Source organism: Gnatocerus cornutus, chromosome 10 (assembly GCF_029298725.1).
Source record: "Gnatocerus cornutus isolate USDA-ARS CGAHR chromosome 10, icGnaCorn1.1, whole genome shotgun sequence".
Classification (NCBI taxonomy): domain Eukaryota; kingdom Metazoa; phylum Arthropoda; class Insecta; order Coleoptera; family Tenebrionidae; genus Gnatocerus; species Gnatocerus cornutus.
Window position 1 is genome coordinate 6,728,769 of NC_142242.1, and position 11,694 is coordinate 6,740,462.

Sequence of the window (11,694 nt, forward strand, 5' to 3'; positions counted from 1 at the left end):
CCAAGTAGCGTTTTACTGCGATCGCTATCACCAGGATTTGGGAAGTAACCCGACAATCACGAACTTCCACGCTCGGCCACTGTCATTAAATGATTGTTGTTTCCTTCCCAACCGCACCCGCACCTTTTCCAACGCAATTCAAACGGACCATGTTTAATCCTCAAAATTTTAATCAAATCATGTGGGCGAGTTTTTAAAAACCCACGTCCTGACAAATCTTTTAACAATATAATTCTCACTCCAACACCTCCGTTAACGTGACGCTAATCCACACCGACCAAAATTGCTCGATTTCTTCTTGGCATGTTTTCTCTGTTTTTTATGCTCATCGTCTTGTGCACTCTTTTTCGACGTAATTGTGTTCATGTCTGTTTCAGTATTACAATAAAAAAATAGTCGCACAAAAAAGAGGTTTTGTTGATTTTCACGGTCAAATTAAACTTGTCACAAGTGTTTGTGTTTACCTTGGGTTTCGGTTTGTTTCAATAATTTAAACGCTGTGAATGATGAAAGAGTGGACGAAAATATTTTCGGAACGTATTGAAATTTATCCCAGTCGCTGGTAATACCACACGAGCTCTTAGATTCTTTAACAATGAAAATAAAAACAATCAACTGCAGCTAAGAATGACACGGATTTTTAGAGAAAATTGGTGTAAGCTATCCAGAGGCAACAACAAAGAGGTTCTAGAAATTCAAGTGGCGGAGATTTTATTCTTGGTCCGCAACTAAAACTTTGTACTAACTATAGTACTTAAAACGTGTGGTTTGTTTGGTTTTGATAAGCGTTGGACAGTTCTTAACTTTATTAAATACAATAAATCCAAAAGTAGAGAGAAATTACTGCGTCATCATGTGTGCCGGCAGCAATAAATGAGTCGAAATTAGAAATAGCAACATCCCGCAATTATGTTTTTGCATGCGATCTAAATTTCAGCAAAACTTTTCTAATTTAATTTTCCCTGTATCGTAAACTATTATACTTAGCATTAATTTTCGTTTCAGTCGACATTTAATCGATGTACAACACACGACTTTTTGTGATTTTTGGTGGGTGAACAGACAAACTTTATTTGTTCAAAATAGGAAACAGGTGCTCCACTTGTTTTTTCATCAACAGAGACATAAGCACTCTTCAATGCGAACTGTTTGGGAAAGCATTAGGGTAAAATATGAACAACACTGTATCAAAACAAGTTCAACAGGGTAGTCCGTCTAATCGGCTTAACCTCAACTATTAACAAAATCACGTGGAAAAACACGCACACACACTTAACTCCTAGTTTACTTGTGTCAAAGTTGGCGGAAAAACAATCATTTTATCGTGACCTGTCAGGATTTTTTATAAAAGGACGTCAACACGAAAAGCGAATAACTAACGGATCATATCAAAATAAATAAACAGATAATTATCACCACGGATATGGATAATACAATATACAATTGATTTTTCAACGTGATTTGATTGAAATTTGGAGCCGAAGAAAATACCTGAATTAATAGTAACTATTAGTAATTACAAATAACTGGTTTGCATGACAATAAAATACCAGGTGTCAACGGAACATTTTATTTATTAATCAATCTTAACAGGAACTGACAACTTTGAATGTTTGTTGTTTTGTTATTAGCTGAACCGATCTTGCTTTTATGTGTGTTTGAAGCCGGCAATAACAATTATTGAACACAAATATTTGATAGAGGGATAAACTACCGTTCAACCAAAAAGAACCACTTTTGGTGGATAAATATCATGCAATTAGTGCTTTGAGTTCAATTCGAATGTAACTAGATGTAAAAAAAATTGCATGGGTGGCAATTCTTTTGAGCAATAACAATGAAAAAGGTTTGTCCATTTATAGAATGTTCGTCGATCGTAGTTTGGTGTCGCGTTGTCGCTTAGTGTAATCCCGAATTGAAGTGTAATTGTATGCAATTCTAAAGATAAGCCCGAATAAGTGTGTTCATCCAGCTTTGGCTAAGTGCAGCCGTTGTAATGTAATGGTAGTCGGGAATTGTCTGATCATCCGAAAGGGAAATTGTTGATTCGTCGTCAATGACATGTGCGTATGGCAAGGGAATATCTAAACACATGTTCACTCGGCAAGCATCTTATTTGGCTGATTGTCGCAGAACAGTTGAAGAAATTGCCGGGGGAACAGCAATGTCATAACTCCCCCACCTTTATCGGAAGCGTGTAATCTGAGAACATTTCTCCAAACCGCAACGGTACGGTTTTGCAACAAGTATGGTGTTCCAGATAGAATTAAATCGCGCTACCTATTTGCGAACGTCGTTCCTTTGGACGTTTCATTTGCGCTTATAGCCGCTTTTATCTAGATTAAATGACATTTCTATAATAAAAAATAGACCCATCGGAAACATACGAAAACAGGACTAAACTTACAACACAATTTACCGGGCAATTGCACTTTCAACCAAGAATCGTTAAAATAATTATCATTTTTCTCTGATTTTCCAGTTAGGCCTTTTAAAACACGAGCTCATTGACAGAACGTTCTAAATTTTATTGCCGCGTTGAAAAATCTATAATCGATTGCAATAAGTGATTTGCAATTAATAATTTATTTCTCGTTTACATAACAGGCATTATTATTTGTCTGTGGATTTTATTGTTGATCATCTGACGGCTTGTCCAGTGTGAAAATTATTTAAGGGGATTCTGTTAGAAAGAAAACAATAAAATTGAAAACCCAAAACGCTGTTTCGAAGATATGGAGGAAAAAAATTCTGAAACTTAAATCGCTTCTTCAGTTTTGGATTGTGCTTGAAATTCTGCGTAAAATCAGTATTCTATAACTTAAATTTGTTTAAAAATAAGCGAGATATTAACCATAGTATCTTTACATAGTTTTAGTCAAGAACTTTTATTAAACATTCGAAAATCTCTGTCGCAATTCCCGAAATTCCGGTTTAGGTACATTGTTAATTGAAAGATTGGATTTTGACGTCAAGTTTGTCTAAGTTTAGACTACGTTTCAGTTTCAAATTTCTAGACATATAATAGTCTGTTTGTCCTATAATTTGTAGAAATATGTTAAAACACTTTCCAACAGCTTTTGGGATCTCTCCGCCTCTGTTTCTTAATAACCCCACCAACTGGCGCTCAACGCCTTGCGCCTAGTTGCCACTCGATCAACCTAAAGAGATTACAAACACTTAGATAATTATTATTGCCCTTATTGCGTTTTTCGCCCCGTTCACTCTCATTATCTTTTTAACGGTGCTTTTATTAAAAATACGTGTTTTATCTACCGAAAAATTCTACAGTCCTTCAAAGTCGGCTGGTGTTGTCATTACATTTTCGTTTTGTTTATCTTTCTAGATTTGCTTATTTGCTAAAACAATACAGTCTGCTTCGAGTCCTTTTTAACTGGTTTTAATATGAATAATGATTTTTTATAGGAGGCTGAAAGCGCCATTAACGCAATGAACGGGCAGTGGCTAGGAAGTCGAAGTATTCGTACCAACTGGGCGACAAGAAAACCTCCTGCACCTAAATCTGAAGGTATGTCAAATTACGATTTTCCAACCATTGCATTACGCTGAAATAACACCGAAACGGTTGAGTGTAGCGAATTTCTTGGCAGCCAAGTACGAAATTGCTAAAAAATGACTAGCAACAGACGTAGGTAAATAACTGTTTGAACTTTGACTCTACAGTTTAAAAAACGGAATAATTTCAAACTTATTAATTAACCACATGGAAAACGTAAACACAAATCAACTTTCATGTTATTTCAGTTTGTTTTGTATGATTATAATTGACTCTATTTGGATCTATTTTCTCTCAGTTTATCTTTGCCATACAACCAAATAAAAAATATCAAATTTTATACGCTAAAATTGAAATATGTTTGCAACTTTATTTATTTTTGTGCAACGGATGTGTTATTTACTGGTTGGTTAATTTCAAACGCCACTTTCAATTTATTATTTTCCTGTTATTCACGTTATTGCTGTTTTCTTATTTCACTCGGTTTTTACTAGAATGGCGTGTTATTTTTTCGCTCTTGTCAGGGCGGCATTCCTAATTTGCATAAAAATTAAAGAATATGCCCCAAAATTTCAATACGCATAATTTTCCTGTTTCTTATCCGAAATCAAAATGAGCAACATTCGTACTTGGAGTGAGTCACTAGGCACGCATGCAAAATAGGCATTGATTTTTTTCTAAACACACCTGTCCACCTGCTATAATTAATGTATGGAATACAAACAATGTTATATTTTTATTATAATTTCACGTGTTGCGAAAAAGACAAATATTTCAGGAAATATCGCCGTAATATTTTAATGAATAAATCTGAATACGGAATTCTATGATAGAGCTACAAATTTATGGCCGACTATCCCAGGTGCACGCAGGCTTTATTCCGCTTTTAGACTGCAAAAAGAAATTAATCATTTAAACTCTTTTTTTATCGTTGAATCTGTAGTTAGTCACTTTGGTAATTTTTGTTAAGATCCCAAAAATCCGAGATGTTCTCGTATATTTCGATGACAGAATAAAGTAACAGCTCACATTAATAGTATTCCTATTGTGAAATAGAAACTTTGAATTTTGTTAGAAGCTAATAAAAATAAATAGGAAGTGTGGAATCTGCAACATGGTAAAAGCTTTGGAAGCACCTTCTGTCATTTCGAGGTGGCAGTAAAATGCGATGGAAGATAAGCAAGAGTGCATCGGATGTTTGTGTTTCGAATTGTCAAATTGAACGCGCATTCGAATATATAGCCGAGCTTAGGTGTGTTAGCGTTGTTCCATTTCCATATTTTAACGCGGACAACGTCGTCCATACTTTCTTTGTTTAGGTTTGATAGCACCCGAAATTACCGCTTGCGCGTTTGGTAATTTCGTAAAATAAACAAAAACTAATTCAGTATGATACCGTATGCGCAACTCCAGAAGTAAGGAGCGTATTTGAAGCCTCAATTATAGCGGAAGAGCTTTTGTTTTACTCGACGTGTTGGGTGTTATTTTGTCGCGTAACAATATTTATTTAGAATGTAATAATACTTGGAGCGAGAAAGAGGACTTATTTGTATTCAAATGGTAAAAAACATTAAAGTTTGTTGTTTTCTTGGAACGTATTTTTATAAGGGCGGGATAAAGAGCGCGCAAAATAAAATAAAGCAGCAAGTTTGATTTTCAAATAAAACCACTCCCGTCCCTGCTATTTTACTTATACCCCATACCCTATATATACCCCATACATCAAATCAGAAGTTTCTTTATTCTCCCGACCGCATATGTGAATATGTAATGGAAGAGCGGTCGCGGTCGCGCTTTTGCCCCCCGCAGGTATGTAACTCCTGACGGTCCCGGAATCGTTTCTTGATTGGGTCAACGCCGAACTTCCGACTGCCGCACTAGCTCTCCTCTGGGATCCAAATTCCGCATCTTGACCGTCCCCTTTCTCCCGCGCTCTTTGTGCACCCCCACGTCCCCCGTTCCCATCGCGCGCATAATCTCCAAACCGACAAGTTGTCACTTTATTGTCAAACTGAGTTAATGGCATCCGGACTTCCCAATAGCCCGTCACCGTCCGTTCCGTCGCTCCCACAGGTGACAGCAGATTAAGAAGACGCCGAACCGGACATTCAACGCCAACCTCTGTTTTTGTTTGACCCGCTCAAATCATTTCACAACTTTTCCCATCTAACTTGCACAAAACGGAACGTCCTTCCGTTCGGTTTCTTTCTCCTCGTCTTCTTCACAAATTACATCTTGGTATTCATTTAAATCCGAACGGAACTTGAACCGCGACCATTCCTCGCCATCGATTCTAAATATTGCGTTAACTCGACTTTATTTCGGAGAAACCCTGGCTCATCTTCAAACCGATAATCCACACATGAATCGCTTCAGATTTACCCTCTTTTTTCACTCGGTTTTGTCTTGGATCCGCAGTCACAAATTTTTTTTGCTCCACTTGTTCATTGATCCTTTGGCCTTGTTTTCCCAATTTGAATAAGCACATCAGACGGACGCTCGGAACCCACCAGGTGACAGAGTGTAAAAGAAAATTGTGCTAAAAATATACACCACTGCACATCACGCTCCAACTCACCTCTTTCAACATGAAATCTAATTAATTTTCCAAAAAATATTTAAATGGAGTCATAATTGAGTAAAGTCAACAAAGTTCAATCATCTCAGCGGTATTAGTTACTTTTAAAACTAATTTCCTGCGTTCATTAATCAGTTACAAGAAATTTACTCGCCAGTGATTGTTATTGTTAGCAGGATGTTTTGTGTGTGATTTTTCACCCGTGAAACATAGGCCCCCGATCATGTATTATGAGAAGCTGCTCGCTTCTTCCAATTCAGAGTCACAATACGATACACTAAATTATGCACCATTGGTATTCTAGGGAAGTTGGAGTACAAAACGAGCTGTCAAGTAAATCTTATTTATAGTCACGATACTGTACCTATAACGCGCTCCAGATTTGATTACCGGCGCTAAATGGCCGTTCGTTTCGATGCCGATCGCGAATGCGTATACGTGTACTAGCGTCTACCTATCCTCAAATCTTGACTTTTTACCCTGACACCCCCATTGGGCAAGGCCAACGAACCAAATTCTGAATTCATAGTTTCAACACACTGTTGATCCTCCAACGGTCGTGGACGCTCGTTTTGATTTGAATAATTTACCACGTCATCGTGTAGTTTTTGCACGGTAGTTTACTGGACCTTGACACTGACAAATAATGTATCAATTCCACGACACAATCAACAATCGATAATAAGAAATCTATAACTCAACAAAACGAAAATGCGAAGAGGGGAACTCACCATATCAAGATAAAGGAAGTTGTTTGTTGATTATTTAGAAACGAATTGAATAATTTGAAGAGGAACTTTTTAGCACGTTGGTTGCATCTAGCTGAGCTGGGAAGAGTTTTCTTAGATGTTACGAGTTTGCTTTATAATTTTTATTTGTGACATTGTTTGAGACGATGTAATGTAATGATGCTTTTTTCTTTTATCCTATCAGCAAGACTTGAGCTTGACTATATGAAATTTCTTTGTCATAATTTGACGTGTATCACATCAAAGGCACCGAATATTTTAAATCCTGGCTTACTCATTACATTACTTTGAAATATCAACGACATGTTGCTCTTTCCAGTATATTCTGCATTCACAACGATTATATTTGAGAATCAAATAAAGAGGTGAATTATGTCAGTGTGTTATTCGTGCGAATGTATTGATTATATTGGTGAGTATCGATAAAAAGCGTTGTCACCGTCCGCGACGCGGAAGGAAGCAGTGTCGTTGTTGGTCGGCGTCCGCAGTGGGCACCCGCAGCATGTGCGTGTTAGGGCCTTCGTCGATGTCACGAGAAACCAACACGCGACTAAATGTTCATTTGGAATCGTAATCGCACTGCAAAATACTCGTTAAAGCGGGATGTACTCGGATCAATCTTATTTATTTCAGAGTGTCCTGGTAGTTTTTAATGGCCCATCGTAACTTACAGATATCGTTTTATAAGGTCATTTGATGCAATGGGACCTCTTCTACGTCGTTGTAAATATATAAAGTTGGATAAAGCTCGACGTGATTTAGAATTGGTAGTTTAATGCGACCCCTATCGCTCGTTTCGATTAACGCACCTCTTTATTTTTTTAACGGACCGTTTGGAACGCTTCCTGTGCCCATATCGAACATAGTAAATATAGATATAGTGTATTACGATAAAAAGATTTCGTTCCCACTTTCTGATTTTCTTCTCGTTGTTCATTTCAGATGCATTCGCAATGGCATTCCTGTAAGTGATTTTCGATTTCAATCACGAGATTTTATATCATAGGATATAATTGAATGTATAATTTAGTATTTACAATGTTAGACTTGCCAGTGTGTTCCGCCCAGTGAACAAGTTAATTGGCTAACCTGTCAAATCACATATGCAACTCAGAATAAAATATGAAAAAGAAATACGTGCACCACCAAACCTCGCAGTCTCTCTTGCCCACCGAACTAAATTAAATCAAGAACTAAACACAACTTGAAAGCGACACTAACTTTATTTTTTGACACGCAACGAAAAGTCGGATGTTTTGTTCGAAAAACTCTCCTTAGGACAATGATTACTTCCTTAACTTACGCTTTAAATTGTGGTTAGTTTTTGTTTGATGTAGTTATCCTTACTTTGCGAGTATTGGTTTTACTTTTGGCAAGATTTGGAAGGTTAGCTGACAAGAGAAAATTTATTATCCATATGTTATTACATTTTTATCCTTTAGTTATGTTGATAAGTAGTATATGGTTGCGTCAACAACTTTAAAAAGCTCCTTAATGATCGCAATATTATATGTAAATATATACAGGGTGTTTATGCGCAATTTAATAGTTAGTGCGATGCAAGAATTAAACACACTTCTCATATTCGCAAGTAACGTAGATGCATGATTTTTTATATTTATATAATATTTGGTATAACCATAATACAAAGCTTCCGTCCGTCATGTTTCTTCTTTGATTGTTGTACAGAGTATATCTGGCGATCATGAGTTTTTAATTGGCATGGAAAGTTTTCCTAAATTTTCTTTTTTTATGAATATCTGCGAGGCACGAATGCCGTTTGCTACTTTGTTGACTCACTTGTGTATTGAAAGATGCCGTGTCCTTTAAATAACACGATTTATACGGAATTTTCTAAACCGTAATTCTAAAGGTGATTCGTTTTCCAGCAAATTCAAAACCGATGTCGTTTGATGAGATTTACAACCAAAGCAGTGCTACCAATTGCACAGTCTATTGCGGCGGCATTACGAACGGCTTGTGTGAAGATTTACTGCAGAAGACATTTCTTCCTTACGGGATAATCCAAGAAATTCGCGTCTTTAAAGAGAAAGGCTATGCGTTTATTCGGTGAGTGAAATAAAATAATCTGCTGTACAGATATTTTTCCTTGGAAAAAAAAAGTAACCCGGAAATAAATTTCGTTCATTTCAGTTTCTCCACAAAGGAGTCGGCCACTCACGCCATCGTCGGAGTACACAACTCCGAAATTGGTGGTCAAACGGTTAAATGCTCGTGGGGAAAAGAATCCGGCGATCCAAATAATGCCCCCGCGGCCAGCCAGGTAGCGCTGTCGGAGGATGTTCAGAAGAGTGCGCTACAAGTTGGTTTGTTCCAGGCACTCACTAGCACTCAGTACCCATATGGAGCTTATGGGCAGCAACTGGGGTATTGGTACCCGCAGAGCTTTCCTACAGCAGCTGCAGCGCAGATGCAAGGGCAATTTTTGCAGGGCATGCAAGGCTACACGTACGGCCAATTCGCTGGATACCAACAATCATACGTAGGGTAAGTTATGAGAAAAAAATTTAAAGAAACAGAAGTAAAAAATATGGTTTTTGTTTCACAGGATGGGGATGCAAGTTCCCGCAACTTGGCAAGGAATTCCAGGACAACCACAGCTCCCCGCTCAGCAGATGGCAGCTCCAAGCGCAGCTCTTCAACAGCCCGGTTTGGTGTTTCCCATTCAACAGTACCAAGTAAATATCACCAAAGCATGGTAGAATTAAGTGACGTGCATGGCATGGAGTGGTTGAATAGAGGCGAGTGTGGTAGCGGAGCATGCTACAATAGTCTGTCGTGAATAGCCAATGTCCAATGCGACTTATTAGATCATGACCAACTCCATGTTTCGTAAGCAAACAGCATTATTTAACGACAAGGGCACTGACTTTCTTCATTGTCTAGTTGAAATAAATTTATAATCAAAAGTCGGACATTTCAGTCGATTCTAACCAATTGAGACAAAACAAATGTTTTACAAATGCAATCAATTATCAAAGTCAATGAGAACACGCCTTTTAAACTTAAGTCGATAAAAATCAAATATTTACGTCAATACGACTTGGAGGTTCGATATTTGGTTATTGAGTGTAAATACGAGATGAGTTATTTTCAATCAATGTCTATTTGTCTCAACAAATCACGGAAACCACAAACCAAAAATGCACAAAATTTTACTAATTCGTTCTTGGTATGTGGGAATGTGAGCGGTTGAACAATTAAATAATAAGGATTATCAAATTAGCAAAACAAGTAATTAGATCCGTTTTTTATTCATAATCTGCACGCATCTACCTAAAAAATAATTGTACAGCAAAGCATAACTTTGTTCTTATATAAAATACAAAAAGAAAGAAGGTTGATGCCTTCAAATTGTTAAATAACCAAATTGCGATGTAGATTTTCGTGTTGGTCCATATAGGTGGTGAAATCGTCTAGTTGGGAGTTGCGAATGGTGTAAAGACGCTTTGGGCATTTAATACACCTTTGGTCACCCAACCACTTAGCCGGTGAATCCAGCATCATGTTCTAGTTGCTTTTTTTTTTCACGTGCTATGTGCGACGTGCCGCCACATGCCATATGCCACATGCCGCCTTTAGTCCCTCAGAGATGTTAAGTGTGTTTGTTTTGAAGTAAATGAATGTAATTTTCGGTTTAGAAAACGTGAGCGTATTCGACGGTTCCGAGTTCGAGCATGAGTCTCGGAACCGTTCCGTGTTGGCGTTATTTTGATGTCGTAGTGTGCTTGATACTTGGTACTGTCGATGGACGCGTCGGCCGACAGCTGTTGAAATGCCGGCGGCCGCGTCGCCGTCGCATTGCGCATTCTAAAATGGCGTTTTCTTTCTTTCAGGCTCAATGAAACACACACAATTGCCACCAACTCGACATAGTGATATTTTAATACAATTTAAGATATCGTACCGTAGTTAATCGCGAATTTGCAATTGTTCGTGCCAAATTTCAACTTAGTCACACAGAATCGAACTTGGAGTCCAAATGTCCATCCATTTTGATTAGAGCTGAGGAGGACTAAGGCTGCAGACTTAATGACTGATGGCTTAGGTGGTATGGTTGGGATGAATGGTGAGAGGATGTGGATCTGCGACCCTGCACTGTCGGCTGCCGCCTAGGCTAGCGCCTAACTCACACTCCCGCCCCGTTAGATACATTGGTTTCTGGTTTATGGTTTTTGCATGAGTGCGTGTCCGTGGCCGAAGTCGGGCGGCAAGACCGTGCGTGTCCCCCCGCTGATGATCTGTGACGTCTGTTTGGCAGTTGGCGGAGGAGGACTGGCTCGCTCCCAGCCTCTTAGTCTGATGGTAATAATGGTAATGCGCATCGAGGCTGTAAGTGGGCACTCTGCGACCAGTGGTCAGTTCTTCAGTCCTTCGATTCGGCTCTACACTCCCGTCGCCGTCTGTTGCCAGCTTCCTTACCGAACAATCATTTACAGTAAACTTTCCACCTTAGTTAATATTTACTCTTGCAGTAGTGTTATCATACATGTTGAACATGTTTAGATTATAAGAGTTTATATTTGTAAAGAATTGCCGGGAGGCTTTTGTTTTCAGTTTGACCTGTACAAACACAAGTAAGCTAGCTAAGTTAAGATAGCTACGCTAAGAAATAGTTAGATAGATAGATAACTCAATAGATAGGTAGATAGGACAGTAGATAGTTATTTAATCGAGAATGACACGGAGTGACGGCAGTTTGCAATTGTACACAACGAGCGCGAGCACCACGGTGTAGGTGTAGAAATAGTAGCGGTAGCTTAAAGGCAGGCTGACCACGTCAACGCTGCCCAACATATACATACTGTATATTAATGTACATACAGAGA

At 38.3% G+C, this 11,694-nt stretch overlaps 1 protein-coding gene across 4 annotated transcripts in view; it reads left to right on the top strand.

Annotated features, from left to right (window-relative positions):
- The window catches only part of LOC148167512 (cytotoxic granule associated RNA binding protein TIA1-like), a 146,076-nt gene extending 134,816 nt beyond the window's left edge, over nt 1-11,260 (top strand). For 2 of the 4 annotated variants that reach the window (XM_088047548.1, XM_088047550.1), the window contains 6 exons: nt 3,427-3,529; nt 8,734-8,914; nt 8,999-9,128; nt 9,183-9,352; nt 9,414-9,543; nt 11,127-11,260. In XM_088047548.1, coding sequence (XP_087903674.1) covers nt 3,427-3,529; nt 8,734-8,914; nt 8,999-9,128; nt 9,183-9,352; nt 9,414-9,543; nt 11,127-11,168 — 756 coding nt within the window. In that variant the 3' untranslated portion in view covers nt 11,169-11,260. Of the gene's footprint in view, nt 1-3,426; nt 3,530-8,733; nt 8,915-8,998; nt 9,353-9,413; nt 9,544-10,701; nt 11,045-11,126 lie in introns of those variants that run through there. The other 2 variants (XM_088047549.1, XM_088047547.1) reach the window with 2 other exon arrangements.
- Nucleotides 11,261-11,694: the final 434 nt, after the last annotated feature.